Here is a 19,360-nt window from a genome sequence, read left to right as displayed (position 1 = left end):
ATCTGACGGCCTCGTGTCCAAGCACAACTGTGGCCCGTGCTGCATGATGGAAGGAACGTGAACTGTAACAGGTGAGGGGGAAATAAGGAAAATAAGATAACTCAAAGAATGAAAACAGGAAACAGATGCCTGGTGATGTGTGTTACTTGTGAAATGGGTTGCCTAGGCCCTAGAAGGGGAGTTTGAAATTAGTCACAGGCAGCTGTATCCTGGTGTGGACGTTCAAAAGATCCCTCCCCCTCCCCCCATTTTGGAACACAATCACAGGCAAAAAACATACATACAACCTTGCCTCTGTATGCTTTGGAGACATGAAAGCCAAATCAAGACATCATTCATATCTAATAAAACTCAATGCATCCTGATGAGATTTTTATTTTGCCCCCTGTTCGCACTCTATAAATTAAGCCTGTGCCAATCTCACTGGTTGCGGCTTCATCGCATCTCTCGTGAGCTCACTATTACGCTCGTGTTTATTTTTTTGGAGTTGAAATGGCACACTCCCTATAAATAACTTGGTATTTTGCACAGATATTGTCTTGAGGGAGGCTGCCATAGAATTTGTGCTGTTATAAAAACACTTTATCAAAGGAAGCATATGCCTGTGCGTGTGTGCACCACCACGAGCTTTGTGTTTGTCTTAAACCCACCCCCCACCCCCACTGCCACCTTAGTAAATGCAGGCAGATCTCAATTATGCAAGAATAGTAAAAAGGAGTGATGCAAAGTTTTCGTTAAGCAGTTAAAAAAAAGATCATTTTTAAGGTGAGCTTCAGTTAAATAGTAAATTTTCACCCCGCGAGCCAAAGGTTTCACTTTGATGACTTTCCTTGTGGTTCCCTGAGTGTTTTCCTGAATCCTCAAGTATCCAATACGGCCGGTGGATACATACACAGCCGGCCCTGCCAGGAAAACCTGCCCAAATCCTTAAAGCATAATACTTTAAATAAATCACGCCACAGGAAAGAAACAGCACAATCATTGTTTATGGCAGAACTACAGCTCTTATCTTCAAAGCAGCAGATCCTTTTGAATTTGTATCAGGTCTCAGACGAGCAACAGAGAGAAAAGGAGCGAGCTAAACAATTTTTTTTTTGTTATGTGCAAAGAGGCACAAACATCAGCCCTGTGAGCATGTGGCTGCCTGAAGGTTTGCACAGAAGAATGACAAAGTGGAATCAAGTATTTTCCTCAATCAGCTGGCTAAAAAGATTTGTTTCAGACTGGCGCTTTGTCTCTGGTTTCTGCTCCAAATAATCTAATGTCTGAGTCTAACCAGTTCACACTGTTTAATTAAACATTCAGACATTGTTGTCGGTGCTGAGCACGGCACATCGATTTGATTATCTGCTGCCTTGAATGAGCCGTTTAAGACAGACGCTGTGCATGGCTGTGTCTCGCAAGTCTCAGGCCAGTTTCAGATAATAATCAGGGCTAATTACAGTTAAATGCACGACGACTCCTCTGTGTGCCAGGCACAGGTGTGAGGCGGAGGTCTGGGATCAAGTTTGGTTTCCAACTGTGGGACACAGTACATCCAACATCCAGAGCTCAGCTCTCTGGAAAGTAAAAGATGTCAACTCAGTTGTGCAGATTAGGCTCTTATCAGTGTAGGATACAATTCCTAATTTACAAAGAATGGAGCTGCTTCTGCAGCGAGATCGTAGCTTCGCCTCATTAGCCAGTCTCAGTCTGAGCAGCTCTGAATGACAGACAAATGAAATGAAGTTAGAAAGCAGTTTAAGGAGGAAGGAGCTAGACAGAGGAATTGGAGGCTGTGATTTAATACTGTGAACACAAGAGCACTGTTTAATTTACTCATCAGTGATTTTTGCTTACATTAATTAGTCACTTAGTGCACAAAATAAAATAAGATCCAAAAATGCCACACACACACACACACACACACACACACAAGTCAACTGACAAGCAGAAGGCCTTTAAAAAGGCTTCCTCTAAAACATTAAATAATTTCCTCCTTCACACTTTTTACAAGACAGTTTGTCCCATAAAAAATTATATTACTGGATTTTTATTCATGCTATTTGTGCTTTTGCTGTACTCTCAGTTACACGGTGAAGTGCATGTCCTCTTCCATTAAAATCTTCACATTTCCAGATGCTGAAATGGCACTTTTTCTCCCTTTTTTGGCACACTTGGGCGATAAAGTCTGCAGTTGCTACTTAGTAGTGCAGAAGTGCTTGTACTTCCGTGGCCTCGCCTGGACACTCTGAACCAAACGGGCTCCTGAGTTTGTCTGAGCTCTGCTTGTTATCTCTGCTCAGAGGTGGGGGCATCATTGTGCTCTGTTAATGAGGCCACATTAAGCCTGTCTACACCAGGGGGCATGTAATCCTCTCAGCTGGCTTGACGTTGGGCCGGCCGGGCAGGGCGCTGTTTACACGGGGAGTGTGGAGGCTGACGCTCGGGACCCTGCAGGCCTCATCTGCTGTTGAATTTGCTCAAACATGCGATTGAGAAGTGAACCTGGAGGCGGGGGAACCAGACCACTGCATAGAATGGTGTCTGAGACTTGACAGAGTATATCTCAAGCTGGCCTGCTGTGCCCATACAATACTTCAACAATGCAATACAGCCTCTCGCCGTGAAGATCACGGTCACCTGAGACAACACTATCATATCCTCTTCACACCTTCCAGCTATGAAACAATGCAGCTCTTTATGAATGAGGCACTGTAAGGAAAGTCAATGGGATGACAGTGAAGCCGAGGCAGAATACAGTGCTGCAGTGTCAGAGGTCAAGACACGGGCCTCCTGCATTGCACCTCTGTGGCTTTGATCAGATTTCTCCTTTGGACAGAAGCCTGAAGAAAGCGTCTCCATGTCAGCAAACTTAAATGACTTTATATCCATAGTACAAGAAGAGCATGGGTGTTGGGGCACCATCAAAGCAGAAAACCACAAAAACAAAACCAAATGGGTGCATGCTCCACACCTAGTAAATATCCAGCCAAGGCATCATCCAGCGTTTCCAAGATCCTGCTGACCTGTCCCTTCACAAGGTAGCCCTCTGGTATTCCTACAGGTCCTGACTGCACAGCTCTACCTGTGCCAGCCTGGTCATCACTGATCCAAAGTGGAGAAGGAGAGGAGTGGCCCATATATGAGTTCTGTCCAATACAATGGCACATTGTGATCAGAAAGCCACAGAGAACAATCCCTATTCAGAAAGCATAGTGCCCATTCAGTGGCAGCTCTCTGCTTGTTTGGCTATGAAACAATGCACTGATAACCTACTGTCACCTCATAGATTAGGATTCATTAATAAGGTCAAACATAAAGGACTTTTAACACGTTTTCAAACATTGTTCAGCAAAAGAAAGCCCTGCTGGTTTGGAGTGGGTTATACAATAAAAGGAATATAGAATGTGTTCACCTTAAACTCTCACACACACACTCGTTTTCGTATCTTAGTGAGGTCATCTCACTGACATAATGCTTTCCCTAGCCGCTTACCCTAACCCTAAACATGAAACATGAATGCATAATCCTAACCCTCAGCCTAAACCTAACCATAACCTAATTGTAACCCTGACACTAAAACCCCATTTTGAGCCTCAAGAAATGCCTTCAAACTCGTGGGGACGAGCACTTTGTCCCCATAAGTAACTGTTGGACCCCACAAGTATAGTAGCATGTCTTAACATCCACACACACACACACAGAGGTTGTCTAATATTTAGCCCTCTCAGTTCGCGCTGATAGTCAGCCGAAACTAACATTATTGTATTCACGCTGCGCCATTCAAGGTAATTGATTAAATCCATTAGCGCAATTCACAGCGCGTTGGAGCATGCGTCCCGCTCTACCCCGCGGATGTGGATTCAACCCTGACAAGCTGTGAAACAAGGACACCCCCACCGCCCCCACCACTGACGAGTAATTTGACTTTAAATCTGACATATAACCTCCACATTTGTCTTGGTTTTTTAAAGTTGTTTTTTTTATTGGTTTCTCTACCAAAGCTACATACCAGCTTCTCAGTTTCGAGTTTTATATTTGGTCGCCAATAGTGGGAACACTGTTTAAACAACTCACCTTAATCACGTCTCTTATTGAGTTTGCCTGCATGACACATTATTGATTTTCTTAAAGACTCCATTTCACCTGATTAACTGCGACGCTAAAACAAAGTCCAAAACAAAAGCAAAGAAAAAAATTCCTATCACGGGCTCATTTCGAGGCTCACTGTAAAGCCCTTTAAAGTGGGGACTTGTGTTTTCTCCAATATGTGTATTCTAGCAGAACTCGCCTTAAGATCAGTGCAAACCCTTGTGTATTAACCCTCTGTACTTTAAACAGCACCGCAGAACATTTACACTTTAAAGTTGCGCGTAAGTGACTCTGCTGAAGAGATAATGCAGAGCAGGTGCAGGTCTCACGGATGCACAGTATATTGCAGACTCAAAGTTGCAACTGTCTGCCTAATGCACCTATTGTTTGTCTAATGTATGCCGCCAGTTGCAAGGACAGACATTCATGGAAACCGTACAGGGGAAGCCAGCACCTGTAATGGCATGCAATTGCATTACAGCGGGAGCGCGAGCCTCCCGGGTTTCTGGGCTGGTCATTTCTATTCATTTAAAGTCACTTTTATCCCAATGTGCTTGTAAACGACTGCTGTTATCACTATAATGTCATTGCGTGGACTTAATTGGTGACTTTTTCCTTTTTTGTGTGTTATTGTAAAGACACTGCAGTCCTGACAGTTTGTCTTCGTATACAAACTGTATAAAATGTGAAGGAAAGCCTTAATATTCGCAGCAAACTAAATAAAATCTGTAAGTGTGTGTACTGGCATTAAAGTAGGATAAAACTTTGTGAAGAAGGTGGCACAGACAGTTTAAGCTGGAATTGGAGAGCGATGCGCCAACTGCAGTTTCTGTGCGTCTGAATGTCTGAGGATTTCAATCCACTTTTTTCGGGGAGCCAGTCAGCCTTATCCACTATTTATTTCATCTTTTCGCTGAGACTGATAAGGTCAGGCTATTTCTCCTTCTTGATGTCCCACATAATGGCTCATCATGCGTCTTTGTGTGGGCCTATCAACGCTTTTGTCTATGTGCGTGTTCGCAAACATTTGCGAGCAGTAATCGCGTTATAAACGCGCCGTGATCACGTTTCTTTCAGTCGTGTAAAATGAACTTTGATAAAGACAGTGGATGGCCGATAAGAGCTGAAAGACACAGTGTAATTAGTAACCAGCCTTGCCTGATGAGAACTTTTGATGTGGGCTCATCAACTCCTTCCCTGGCCCCCAGGCACTGTTGATCAAAAGGCGTCATTTGGTTTTACTAACGCGTGTTTAATAGGTGGGTCAGAGGGAAAAAACAACGAGGCTTGTGTGTGTGTGTGTGTGTGTGTGTGTGTGTGTGTGTGTGTGTGTGTGTGTGTGTTTTGTCCAGTTAAAGAGCGCAAAGCTCATGGGTTTTTAACAAGCCTAAAGCACGTTTTAGATTATGTAGAAGATATAAGTGTGTCACATTTTCACCTCACAAACATAAATCCTGTCCCATTGCAGAACCCCTCTTGTTCCATCTACACATGGAAAAAGACACAAATCTTATCACGTTGACTTTGAATTTATTCCGTTTAATTTCGGGGGGTGAAACTTTATTTTTCTAATTAGATATATATATAAAAAAACAACAACTGCGGGGTTTAGACAGACTCTACACGGACCCCAATCTGCAGTTTCGTAAAATCGTTGATTGGGTCGCCAGGTCACAGACCTGAGAACACACCTGGAATTCACACCTTAAATCCACTCCTCCTGGCCTCCCATTGGAGGAGGACCCACATATATCACTCTTCATCATCAGGAGGATGACAGCCGGCAACAGAGCCATCTGCAAACATGTACTTCGGTCAGGACCCCGCAGATTTCCAGTTCTGCACGAACACCTCCGTTTTCAAAAGCGAAGAGTTGCCAATCGCGGACGGAGACCAGATGAACCAGGTGTGTTCCCCGAGTTCAGGGCCTTCCAGCCCGCTGTCGGTGAACTCGGACTCCAGCTGCACCAGCCCCGAACCCAAATCTGCTGCGGCACAGCAGAGGGTCAGGAGGCCCCTGAACGCCTTCATTATCTGGACCAAAGAGGAGCGCCGGCGGCTGGCACAGCTCAACCCAGACCTGGAAAACACCGACCTGAGCAAAATACTAGGTAAGATAATAATCTGTGTCTTTTGTTTTTTAAGTAACACAAACTGTTTCAGATATGGCCTCAAACTGGGATTTTATTTTATTAGTCAACGGTCAGTTTTATCAAGCTAGTCAATGTATAGAGCTCTTACTGCTGTGTTATTCTGCAGGGAAAACCTGGAAAGCCATGTCCTTGGCTGAAAAACGTCCCTACATGCAGGAGGCTGAGCGTCTAAGAGTGCAGCACACCATTGACTATCCTAACTACAAGTACAGGCCCCGCAGGAGGAAGCAGCTGAAGAAAAGCCCCAAGACTCCAGAAGCATCTCCACCTTCATTATGCAGCTCAGGCTTCCGACCCCCCTACAACCTCACCTACCTGCTCCAGAATCACCAGCAGCCTTTCCAAAATGCACACGCCTTCCCAAACTCCTCAGCAAACTACACCCCTTGTCACAGCAGCTGTGCAAACACCCCTGACTTCCCAGATCAAGCAAAAGAAGCCACAGCCCCAAATAATCCTGTCTTTTACTCAAACCCTCCTGCGTACGCTGCAGAGGCTCAAGTGTATTTTGACACTCAGCAGGGCCACATGCAGGAAGGTTTCTCCAGTCCCGCAGCTCCCATTGGGAATCAGAGGGAGTTCAGGGTCTATGGAGGCCCCCAGTGCCTTCCTGGGCCACCCCTGGAGTTCTACTTAGAACGGGTTAAGGCAGACATGCTGTGCGATCTGGATCGCAGCGAGTTTGAACAGTACCTGGGTCCAAGCCCCCAGAGGCCCGAGTCAGTGGATCCCAGCAGCTACCAAGAGCAAAGCAGCCACATAGCCAGACGCTTGCTCTCATGAAACAGCTCAGAATGGCATATTTATTTAAATTATTTCAGTGTATTCCAATTATAATACCAGATAGCATCTGGTGTCATAAGTATATATGTTACATATGTTTTTTTGTCACGTTCTGTTCGTAGATTTTGAGCGTGTCGTCCTTCCATGTTATGTCATTACTGTTAAAAATATAATGCAAATAATAAGTAACAAATTAATTTTTATGATCATGTTCTTGTTGAAAACGGTGATAGAAAACTATGATTATCTTTACATTAAATTAAACTTTTTAAAATAATCAATGTCAGTAACTTGAGGAATGAATCCTGCAGATTTTGTTAAAATGCATGCTGATAAATAAACTTTGTGCTTTTGGCATTTTTTTAATGTCTTTATTTTATTAAATAAACACAAACATTTTTGGCTTGTACGTATTCTCCACTGAGCTTCTTTTAATGAAACTCAAATGGTTCAATGATATTATTATTTGGTCGAGGTTGTAAAGTGGCCACAGTGTTGTTCTGCAATCTTGCAACTTTTTACTGTGAGTTTTCCTCTTTATAATTCTTAATCAGCATTTAAAGGTAAATTAAATGATTAATAATTGATTATAAAGCACATGTAAGCCTTAGTCACAGCAGGAACTGGTGTATGAGCGGATAACAAACTATTTTAAATATGTGTAACATTAAACTGTGTCAGAGCTATACTGCTCAGCCTCTGGCAGGCTGTTGACACACTGTTTTATCTCTCTCCACATGTCTTTCATGGCTGAGCGAGGGAAGTAGGGTGGGCGGCGGGGCCATAAACTTCCCAACTTCCTGTTTCATTTTAAAACATTTCACAAAGGCTCTAAAAATATGCCCCAAAAATCGACATATCTCCAAACTCATACGACTTTGGCTGCCAAATGTTTACCCATTTAGGAAAATGTTTACTTCCCGTCCCATATTTTGTGTGTCAGAGCCTCGAGGTTGAACTCTGTGCTGGATGAATGTGAGGGGACAGAGGCCTGAAGTCAACAAAAAAACAAAAAAACCTTGTCCGAGACCAGAAGATTGAAACCTGAAAGATGTATTGTAAAATATTTATTTGTGGCCGGATCTCCAGAAACTAAAAGCAGGACAAACAGTGTGTTTGTGATCTGCTAATGCTGAGTTCAGGTTTACGTTTTTGTTTATTATAAAGTTTTACGTGAGCTGCCTCGGGACTCCAGACATAAGTTGGTGGTTTTGTTATAATCTGGTATATTAACATGTCCTGTCCCTGTTTAATAAAAGGAAAAATATATATAATTCACTACATTAGAATATTTAGTAAAGCTATAGAACTGTAACTATATTTTAATTATGTAAAGTGTAATATGAAGCTACTTTAGTAGGATTTTAACTTTTACTTAAGTGAAAGAACTTCAATAAGGAGAGATTTTTAAAGCAACTGAAAATGATTTATTGATGCACACAATTGAATTTGAAGCATTTGGCGGTCAGACGCCGATGGCCCATCACAGCAGAACGTGATCCCAGTGGTGACAGGGATCAGGGCAGGACCCCCAGAGTCTAGACAATGGTGGTGGAGATGAAGATGGAGGCTTAAATGGAGACTGAGTGATGAGGGAGAGGCAGAGATGGGGAGGAGGTGGGTTGCATGAAGGCGTCTGCAGAGAGAATGACAGATGTGTAGTGAGATTTAATGTACGGGGAGTGAAGGCTGATTGCTTTGAAGAAGAAAGATGATTGGACCATACCAGTGATGTCACAATCAGCTTGACAGCGTGGGAAAGTGGAAGTGATGTAAAGTTAGATTAGACTTATGCATAAGGTTCATCTGTACACATGTTACTACTTAGTACTTCTTTTCAGTGTTTCAAAACAATTATCCAACCAAAAATTATGTTTAAACTCTCGTGCTGCAGCGCTTTCACATAATAAACATGTAATAGGCCACGAGGCGTCACGTGAGCCTGGTTTGGAGGGAAGAGGGATGAAAATGTGTGGTTGCAGCCGTGGTTCCTCATTAATCTTACTACCTGGTCACTGTAGTTGTTAGACTATTGGATCACTGTCAAAACTTATTATAAGACTTTGACAGATTCTCAAGTGTTAATCATCTTCATTTGACAGGTAACTACTGACTTTGAAGACATTGAAGACATTTATTTATACGTGAAAATAGTCAACTTTTGCAAAATATTGTTGCAAAAATAATATAAAGGTATTTATTTATTTTCTGCTGCCTGTAAAGTTCATGGTTGCAGAACAGACTGGAGCCTCTTCCAGCTGTGAGAGGAGTGAGACACGTGAAACATGCTGGATGGACTCCCAGTTTATTTATGAAATGCTCCTAGACTCCACTAAACTGTAAAGCAAATATATTCTTACCTGCTCCTTGAAAATGTCCTGGCTCTGAAACCTGTAATGTATATTAGGAATTTTTTGCAGCAAAAAGCTACAACATAGTACCAAAGGTGGCCCTAACAGGATAAGTACAACCAATACTTCCTTACTTAAAATCTGCTTGGCTAAAAGGGATCTGCATAAGGAAACATCATGAGTCAGTGAAAAGGACAAGAAATCTTAAAAGAGTTGGAAGGAAATGGACGAGCACGGAGGTCGAGGGAAGGACGACCCGTCCTGGAGGAGAGAGCAGAAGAGCTGATTAGGAAAATGAAGATCTAGTGCTAGAGTCCACCCGCCACCTGAATGAGAGGAAGAAATCTGACGTCAGTTCAACTCCCATGACAATATTACAAAACAACACGGCAAGGCGAAATGCAGAAAAACACGGTAGCGCACAAACATTCGGTGCAAGAAAGGGACATTAATGCAACAATAAAATCTACCCTCAGCCCCTATTTTCCCTCTTAAGTTAACTTGAACTCGGAGCTGGTGGTGCAGCTTGTTTTTCTCAAACTTTGGCCCCTCAGCAACAATTAATGAGCAGTTGCAGGAACTTCCTGAAGGAAAAACAACTGGATGATATCAGTGTTTCAGGTGAAAATATCATCAACAATAAACAGCGGTGGAAATGTCAGATGGGCAATTCAGATATCTTTGTTAGTTTTATGAAACTTCAATATTTACAGGCCTCCGTTTTATCAGGTTTCTGGTTTATTAGAGTCAAAGTATTTTTTTTAAAATCATCTTTAAACCTGAATTAAAGTGAGATCATTAACTACTCCTAGCTTCAATTCTCACATGTGACTTTTTTTACCAAGGCAATGACCGCAACAAATATGTGAAGTGTTCACAGATTACAAGAGTCTCAGGTCTGAATTTCTGGACCATCTGCAAAATATTTTATGTCATCTTCTTCCCCGGTTATTTTTGCATCTGGATCGCACCGGTAGGCTTACAGAAGCGTGCTGGGAGTTTACCACCGCTGAAGAATGTGAGGAATCTCGAAATGTCAAACATGCTGTAATTCAGCAAAAGCATTCCTTGACCATAAAATAGTATCCATGCCAGAGATTAAATATGTAATCTCTGCATGTTCAATATTGACACAGAAATAGCTGGGGTTTATATTAAAGCTAAAAAGAGATTTGTGTTCATGAACGCGTGGAATTCTTGAGATTTTGTGAGCTATAATTAGCTTTTTTCTCGTCTCACCTTCTACTCGGAGGTCGTCAATAGTTTCCTGCCCTCGGTGCAGTTTGGATTAAGTTGAGGCTGCTTTCTGCAGATAATGCTCATCCGAGTATTATCCTGCAGGGACGTCTGCTCTGTGCGGAGCAGAGTGAGGAAACTCAAACAGGAAGAGCCGTGAAGTGAGACACTCAACAGTTTTTTTTAAATCCTAAAGAAATAATAAAGGCTTCATCATTTCCCCCCTCTGCAACTGCAACAACATGTACTCCAATAACATGAAATTTTAGGCAGTAGAGAAGAGTTTCCAGCTCAATTAAATGTGTTTGTCTGTTCACTTCATTATGATCCAGTCTAATGAAGCCTAACTGGGCCTATCAGATTACAATAACCTCATCAGACCAGTCCAGATAGAAGGGATTTTCACCAGCATGTCTAACAGGTTTGCATCCTCAGTAGTTGTGCTCACAGGCAGGACCAAGACCCAGGTCACCTTCAAGTAGACCAGCACACGAGCAAGATTTACTGCAGACCGGAAGCTGAATTCAAGAATAAAACAACAATGCTACACCTCTAACTATGCCCCTGACAACAGACAAACAACAGAGAGAACATGTTTAAATTCTGTCTACATAAAACCAAAACTATCCTCATGAGAGGATATATACTCACCTCCCAGCTTGGTTGGAAGCCCTTTTTCCTGTTCTACCGCAATATGCATTGAGATCTGGTGACTTTGGAGGCTATTTGAGTACGCTGAACTCACTGTCATGTTCAAGAATGAGATCATTTGAGCTTTGTGACATGATATTTTATCCTGCAGGAGGCAGCCGTCAGAAGATGGGTACACATTTGTCCAGTTCACTCCTGTCCAGTTTTGGAGAGCCCATGCAGATTTTGGAGTGTCTTATTCTTCGCTGACAGGAGTGGCACTCAGTGTGGTCTTCGGCAGCAAGTTGAAATGTGTTATAAACCCATACCTTAATTTTAACAAGTAGATATTTGAGTTACTGTTACCTTCGTATCAATTCAAAGTAGTCTGGCCACTTTCTTCTGACATCTGGCATCAAAAAGGCATTTTCACCCAGAGAACTTCTGCTCACTGGATATTTTTTGGATCTTTCTCTTTAAACCTTCGAAATGGTTGTGTGTGAAAACCCCAGTAGATCAGCAGTTTCTGAAATACCACCATGCCACATTCAAAGTGTCTTCATTCATTTTTCTTCCCCATTCTTATGGCCTGTTTCATCTCCAGCAGGTCGTCTTGACCGTGTCTATATGACTGAATTTACAGTTTCTCCCTTGTCTGCCTTTGACTCCCTTGACTGATCTGATATTTGCATTAACAAGCAGTTGAACAGGTGTGCCTAATGAAGGGGCTGATGAGTACAAGAAGTAAGTCAGAAGATACCTTTCTGCAGAAAGCTATCTTCTGAAAGCTATCTTCCAGCCAAGATTCAGACAGCTGACTGGAAAGGCTCAAGCAGACTGAGAAGGGAGCTGCTGGGTGTGGCACTGTAACCTGCTGTGCAGATACAATACACTTAGCAAAGAAACTAACACGTGTCAACAACACTCAGAGGATGATTAACACAATCCTCAAACTGACCAGAAGCACGTGTGTTTATTTGTGTGTGGATTAATTTTATATTTCTGTTAAGATGTAACACCTCAGATGTGCATCTACTGTTTCTTTCAACTTAAAAACATATCAGATAATGTCATCAGAATGCCATGTACGTCATATATATCATTTATTTTTTCATGAGGAAACAGCGTCACACCTTCTTCCTCAGTGTCTCCTGATGCTCCATGACTCAGTGTGCAAATATGTCCAGAAGCTTGGTTGCAAAATACACGTGCATGTTTGTGTGCGATGAGAGCGAGATGTTTCTAGACACCAATTAAATGACGCAGAGCTGCCTAATGTCATGCTTTTAATTTTTCTTTTCCTATGCACATTTCGTTTTTTGCATTTCCTGTTATTTAATACTGCCCCGTTTTTTTCTCTGGAATAACAACAGAGCTGTGAGGAAGAATTACTCTACTTATATTTCCCCTTTTTTTTAAGCTCATTTACATTTCGCACGACACCTAAGTCCATAAACCTTACTGCTACTACACCAGTCAAACTTCCACAGACCATATATGTAGTTTAGGAGTATGACTGTAACAGGCTTATTGCTGAAACATTACAGTTTTTGTTTTAAACATGAACATGATGACTAAATGTGCATTATCAAGGCTGAAGTTTAAAGCTGCACATGTCTGCATCCCCTCCTGGAAATGAGCCATTGGAAAATAACATCATTGTTCTTGAGCTATAATTACAGTGCAGACTTTGCTAGCTAGACAAATGTAATATCAGAACGTTAACTGGTTGGATTTATTATTTGCGTTATTGTTTGTTTAATCATAAAGGAAGTAAAAAAGCATTAATTTTTTTTCATGAGAAGACTTTTATTAGCATTATCCTGCAGAGGTTTTAGCCTTGGAAGTAAAGATTGTTTACTTGTGCACTGTTAGAAGCCAGTTAGCTGAACATGCTAGGTTGGGGCAGATAAACAGACTTTTCCATTATTTACACTTTTATTGTTGTTTGTTTATTTTATTTCGCTGATATAGTCATGTCACGTTTTAGTTGTTTTAAGTGTGACATGTTAAATGTGTAGAAAAATCCCGGTTTGTTCACTTATAGATGCTGACTCATGATTAGCATAATAGATACTAGTGTAGCATTGATCATGTTGTAGTAAAGTAAGATGGCAAATGCTTATGTTTGTGTTTTATGGACAAAAACGCTGCAGGGGGTTGTTGTTTCACATTTACATGTGTTTTGTTTGCAAGCTGTTTTGCACCTGTGTAGTATTTCCACACACTGATAATGCTGTGTTGAACCCACTTTAAATCCACCACCTCTGTGCACTTCCTCCACCTCTCTCCAGCTTGTCAAAGGGAACCTGTAAGTTTGTGTTGAGGTGGCGTCTTTTACACCTCCGCTGATTGACTTAGCAGGGTCTAAATCCTAACAGCTCACCAGGCCCCTCAGCAGGTCGCGGACTGTGTGCACGAGGCAAGTTGGTGGCACCTGACAGCAAAGCATTGTGTGCTAAGCTGCTGCTGTAAAACCGCTTTGGTTATAATGCACTGATATCGCAGTTACAGTGGAGGGAAAGCCTCATTGTCTTCATGGCAAGAACCCCCACAAAGGGTCACAAGGCATAGCCGAGAGGTCACGATTAGCATGGCAGGAAAGCAAAACATAAACAGTCATTGTAAAAAGAAAGTGCAGTCTCAGTTCTACAGTTTTACATATCAGGACATAATTTTTAAAAAGTCTTTACCGGCACATTAAAAAAAACTAACCCAAAATGCTGAAGAAGTGAAAAACTAAGAACAGCTCATGATTTAATAGCTTGCAGAACCACCTTTAGTAGCAATAACACGTAGGAATGATTTTCTTCATTGGTCTCTCACATCTACGTGGATGAATTTTAACCCACTTTTCGTTGCAACATTGCTTCAGTTCATTGAAGTTAAAGTAGTCATCATTGTGCTGTTCTGTGACCCAGATTCAGCCACTTGACTCTAGAAATCTTTGGTATTCACAGGAGTTTGTGGTGGACTCGATGACAGCAAGGTTCCCAGGTCTTGTTATGGCAAAACAAGCCCTAACCAACACCCTCCACCACCGGGTTTGACAGTTGCTATGAGGTGTTTGTGCTGATATGCTGTGTTTGGTTTTCTCAAAATGTGGTTCTGTGGCTTATGATCAAACATTTCAACTTTTGCTTGTCCAAAGCACTTCCATAAATCACTATTTGTAACCCTTCCCAGATTGATGGGTAGCAACAATTAGTTTTCCAAGATCAGTGCTGGTGTCTTTCCTCCTTGTCATTGTGTTAACACACACCTGAATGCTCCAGACCTGCAAGTGCATCTTAATATCAGCACCTGGCTGCTACACACCCTCTTAAACCAGTAAGGTTGTAATTAGTTTTCAAACACTGCTTATGAATTTTGGTTTTATTGTGTTAAATAAATAACGACAGGGTATAAAATGTCATGTTGTTGTTCATCTGAAGTCATATTTACCTTATTTTAAAAACTGCTAGTGCTAGCTCACTATGTCAAGGTATGTAAAAGCTTAGACGTGACTGAGGGTGTACACTCTCTTTTCAACATGACTGTAGAGTTGCTTAGCTTTTGTCTTTTGGTAATCTGGTCAGAAACAAAAGGCATGAATCTGGGCTGCAAAATCTGTGTTAATGCTAGTAAATGCAACATTTTCTGCTTTGAATACAACTTTGCTCAACTAATCTGACCACGTAGGTGTCCGAATAACTGCAAAGTGTGGAAAGTTTTCTTTGCAAATATTAGCAGGAAAAAGCTGATTCAACACCCAGAGGCTGGTGAGATAAAGATAAGTCTGAAACAAAATACGTACAAGACAAGCCCAGCATGTCAGAAAAGTGGTCTTGATTCGGGCTTCGGCTCTGGCAGGTAACTCCGAGTAAACAGTTTTCGATTTGATTGGCAGGTTATTGTTGAGTCTGTGGGGGTGCTGGGAAGGCCGAGCCTTCTCTCAGGACGTAGCCTCACTTCCCTCGCTCAGAGGCGCTCAGGAGGAGAGCAGCACGCCTTTTAACTTTTTTTTATTTGTGCTGTGTTTGTAAAGGCCACATTCCCTGTGCTGGGCTGTGACTTGTGTTATTCTTCCTGTGCTGTTTGCCCTACTCTCAGCTGGAAGGACAGGAAAACCTGATCTGGAAAACTACTTCATGTATGTCATCGGTGATTACAGGACGGCAGCATCCGCCTGTGCCTGGTACTGGCAGCCTCATGCCCAGGTCTTCGGGACCGGGTCAGGCCTGAATAATACCGTCCCATGGGGACGATACTGCACAACCTTCCTTGCTCAAGGCCTCACTTCTCCTTTCATGCAAGGAACTCTATGTGACCATGCAGCCCTGTTGGTGCTCTTCCTGTGGAGAAACTGGAAAGGAAGCTCCACCAGGCCGCCTGAGGTGGCAAGAAACCTCTCCAACTTTCAATTTCTTGCTTTTTTCCATTTAGTTAAAGCAAACAGTTACACGAGATAACACACTCTGCTCAAGCACAAACTAAGTCATGCATTTATAACCTGACTTTGTCAGAACATTTAACTTCTAAGTAGCAGATAATTCAGGTGCAAATGGCAGTTATGCAAGCAACTAAAACTTAAAAATTACAATTTATCATAAAAGCTGATGACTGCAACTAAAAGCAAAGACTGGTTGCTTTTACCCCGTTATGCATCATAGCTATCACCATGTGTGCTAATGCTAGCTACCGTGGTTAGCAAAGTGAACCACACGTGCTACTTCAGTGGTATAAAAGCCTACAATAATACTCATTAACTCACTCAAATGAACTGAACCACAGAATTTTCTTGAAAGTGTTAGCACTGTTAGCACAACAAACTGTACAAAAAGCCACCAACTTTGCAAACAGCATTAAGAGGTTCCTCTTAGAGACTCACATCAGTCAAAGTTACCATTCCTCTGTCAAATGTCAAAGGAATGACTGTTGAAGAAAAAAATAGCCTTCATATAACGAAGAGCTAATAGAGCTCAAACCATTTTTTAAAAATGCACTGTTAAAAAAATTAATTCCTACCAGAGAAAATATAAAAGTTTCTAAAAGGTCTTCTTTGCTTATTTTATCCTTCTAGCACGCACTGCCCACACATACAAGAGTGTTTGCTGTCAGATTGGGGCAGTGTCAAAACTGGTGTGTGGATCAATGAGTCAGCTGCAGACAAAAGTGAAGTGAACATAAAACCCCCTGTCGTTCACTGCCTGACCGTGAAACTGCCAAAAAGTCATTAGTCAGCACGCAAGTGGAAAATACTTCTGCTAATTCTTTGTCTTGAGACATAGCACGTCCAAAATTTATAAAATACATTACATTTTTTATTCTAAATGACCCAAAACTCAACAGCAAAGTGTTTACAGAGGTCAGAGGAGAAAGTTTCATATAGATTTCTACAGCACCACAAGTCTTTTTGCACCCACAGTTATTTCCATCTGGAAAGCTTTCAGACAGACTAGTTCCTACTATCACATTGAGAATGTTAACATTGGAGTCAATGGAGTTTGACCCCCTTTGGAGACAGCCTCGAGTGGACACTAGAATGGAGGTTAACACTTGATTAAACCAAGTGAAATTTATGTGATATTTTTTAGGGTTAACCGTAAAACCTAACCCCCTAACCTAACCACTAAAACCAGAGTGGATTGCATGATAGCTGATAAAATACAATAAAACATATAACACTCGCTTAAAAAAGCATCAGACGTCAACACCGACCTCAAAGCTGTACTTAGTAGCATTGCTTTAGTCAACATTACTTATGTTGCATGAAAAACAACAATAGGATAATGATTTTAGTTCGTATTACTTTTCACATGAGATCAGGTGGTGTTTCCTTTGATGTTGCAGGGTAAAAAAAAGGAAAAGCACCTTTAGATCAGCCTTATTTCTGGCATGAGACACATATTCTAACGTCTGATCCCCTTTTCATTGCTTCCTCTTTCCTCCGCTGCCGCTTTCCCAGGCAGAGGACCCAGAAGAGCAATGCAGGGGGGATCAGGAATGACAAGGCAGTCCGGCCTCCCATTGTACGTGAGCGTTTACTCAGCATGGGAGAGCAAGGACAGTGAGCCTACAGGAATACAATAGCCTCATATTTATTTACTGCTTAGTGGCAGCCTGGGAGACCCCTCCCTACCCCCACAAGTTGCTGATAGCAACTTTACAGTAATAGACCACTAATAAATACATCAGAGGGCAAGTAGAGGCTAGACTCTCTGGCTCTGCCCTGAATGTGGAAGAATTCAGAGTTATAAAATACAGAGTTGTGAAGAAAACTGAGGCATATTTGTCATTGAATTATCTTCTCATTGAGTAAATTGTGACTCAAAAAAAGCACGCGTCTGCCTTTGTAATTTTGGAAGGATGATGTTGTTGTCGCCTACACCGCCTTTGTGTGCTTTTCAGTGCTGAAATTATGGTAATATAGTCTTAACTTGATTAACCAGTTTATCGTTTGAGGAAAAGACAAAAGGCCTCTGCATGTGCACTTTACTGCAATAGATAGAGCGATACATAGATAGATGTCTTGTATGTATTTAGTAATGTGCATTTGAAAAAAAGAAGAAAGATTAAAAGGGTTTAAGCTCAAACTAACCTGAAGTGTAATGCATGTGAGTTCCAGCAGAGGGCTCCCCTCTGTTGTGCTGACCTTCCCTATAGGACTCAACAAACCAAATGTAAAACAGAGAAGCAGAGCTGCTGGTCTCAGAGGAAAAAAGGCTTTTTACTTAAATGTATTTTCCATGAAAACTCTGCATAGAGAAGCAGTAATTGTGCTGATGTGAATCATCCATCATCTTTGGACCAAAGGTGAAAAATCAAAGATCGCATTCAGCCGAGCTGCTGTTTTCAAACACAGCCTGACAGATGCTTGACCCTCGCTTACATTTGTCTCTTCCCGTGTTTTAACCTGACTGAAAAATGCCTGTAAATTGACCAAACCGGCTTCCACTATCTGACCTACATGACCGAGACCCGAGCCTAAAAAAAAATTAATTTTCTGAGAGGCATTATGAGAGTGTGATTTATTGGTTGCCTTGTGGGTGTAATTGTGAGAGCAGAGCTGATGCTGAGTGGCTTTGATGCCACGTCCGCTCCCCTCCTCCAATCCCTTAGTTTCAGAGATTAACTCAGTCACTGGATTAAAATCTCAAAATAGAGAAATCCTTTTTAGATGAACAGGTTGATTAAAAATGAGAAAAGATGAGCGCGTGGTTGACCTGAACGGCTGATATTCTCACTTGGGAGTTCTCAAATTAAAGCTTAGTAGGTTTGCTGATTTAAAACCCAAACGTTTCAAGACGCGTCGTTTTTACTTGCATGTGAAATCCTGTTTGACCTGAAGGCAAATTAAAGGTTTTCTCTTTACCTTTAGGTTAGCCTTATTTATCTCTCACTCAGAGCTGATAATGAATGTGCAAAGTTCTGTGGTATCACAACTTTTACTCAAAATAACTGTTTAACCTTTTGAGAAATACACTAGTGAGCTTTCTTTCTAAGAGTAAAATGAACACAAAGCTTAGCACAAAGGCCAGAAACAAGCAGAAAATTCTTGTCTCTGTCCAAAAGTAGCAAAATGCACCTACGAGCACGTCTAAAGCTCTCGAACAGTGAAAACCATATTTAAAAAAATAGAAGTGAAAGATGAAGTCACGCATTGCTTTGTGAAATCCTGTTTTAATGATATGGCCTTTGAAATTTCACTTTTTCTGGTGCTACAGTGCTGTCTTGAAGTCTTGAACCACCACTTATGTCTTTACATTTTGCAAGGAAAATGGGAAATAATTGCAATTTATTAAAACATGTGCAAACATGCATGGAAATACAGTATAACAGGCAAAAGCAGTGTTTGTACAATTCTAATGAGCTTGAAAGTCAATATTTGGTATGACCACCTTTATTCTTCAACACAGTCTGAACTCTCTTAGTCAGCTTTCTTGCCAACCCATGGTTAATCCAGGTATGCTTTTACTGCAGGGTCAGTTTGTTTGGGATCATTGTCATGCTGAAAAATGACGCCGCTGTCTATCAGGTGATATTGCATAGCAGATCAAAATCTAACAATTTTGACAAAATCTGCAACACTGCTGGCTTAAATGCAGCAGTAAACCATGACAGAGCCTCCACCGTGTTCTACAGACGGCTGTG

The 19,360-nt window shown here is 41.6% G+C and overlaps 1 protein-coding gene and 1 long non-coding RNA gene across 2 annotated transcripts; one reads left to right on the top strand and one right to left on the bottom strand.

Moving 5' to 3' along the window:
* Positions 1 to 34: 34 nt before the first annotated feature.
* On the top strand, positions 35 to 7,010 carry sox32 (SRY-box transcription factor 32). The gene is made up of 3 exons (XM_003439361.5): positions 35 to 71; positions 5,844 to 6,185; positions 6,334 to 7,010. Exons 2-3 carry the CDS (start codon positions 5,879 to 5,881, stop codon positions 7,008 to 7,010), a joined length of 984 nt encoding a protein of 327 aa, XP_003439409.1. The 5' UTR covers positions 35 to 71; positions 5,844 to 5,878.
* Positions 7,011 to 8,420: 1,410 nt separating this feature from the next.
* On the bottom strand, positions 8,421 to 11,932 carry LOC106098872 (uncharacterized). Its single transcript, XR_003221567.1, has 3 exons — positions 11,594 to 11,932; positions 11,249 to 11,519; positions 8,421 to 10,787 (listed from the first exon to the last, which is right to left on the bottom strand). It is a non-coding gene; the product is annotated as an uncharacterized LOC106098872 (long non-coding RNA).
* Positions 11,933 to 19,360: the final 7,428 nt, after the last annotated feature.

The sequence above is a fragment of the Oreochromis niloticus genome, linkage group LG9 (genome assembly GCF_001858045.2).
Source record: "Oreochromis niloticus isolate F11D_XX linkage group LG9, O_niloticus_UMD_NMBU, whole genome shotgun sequence".
Classification (NCBI taxonomy): domain Eukaryota; kingdom Metazoa; phylum Chordata; class Actinopteri; order Cichliformes; family Cichlidae; genus Oreochromis; species Oreochromis niloticus.
The sequence above is the reverse complement of the archived record's forward strand: the minus strand, read 5'-3'. Positions and strand labels throughout refer to the sequence as shown.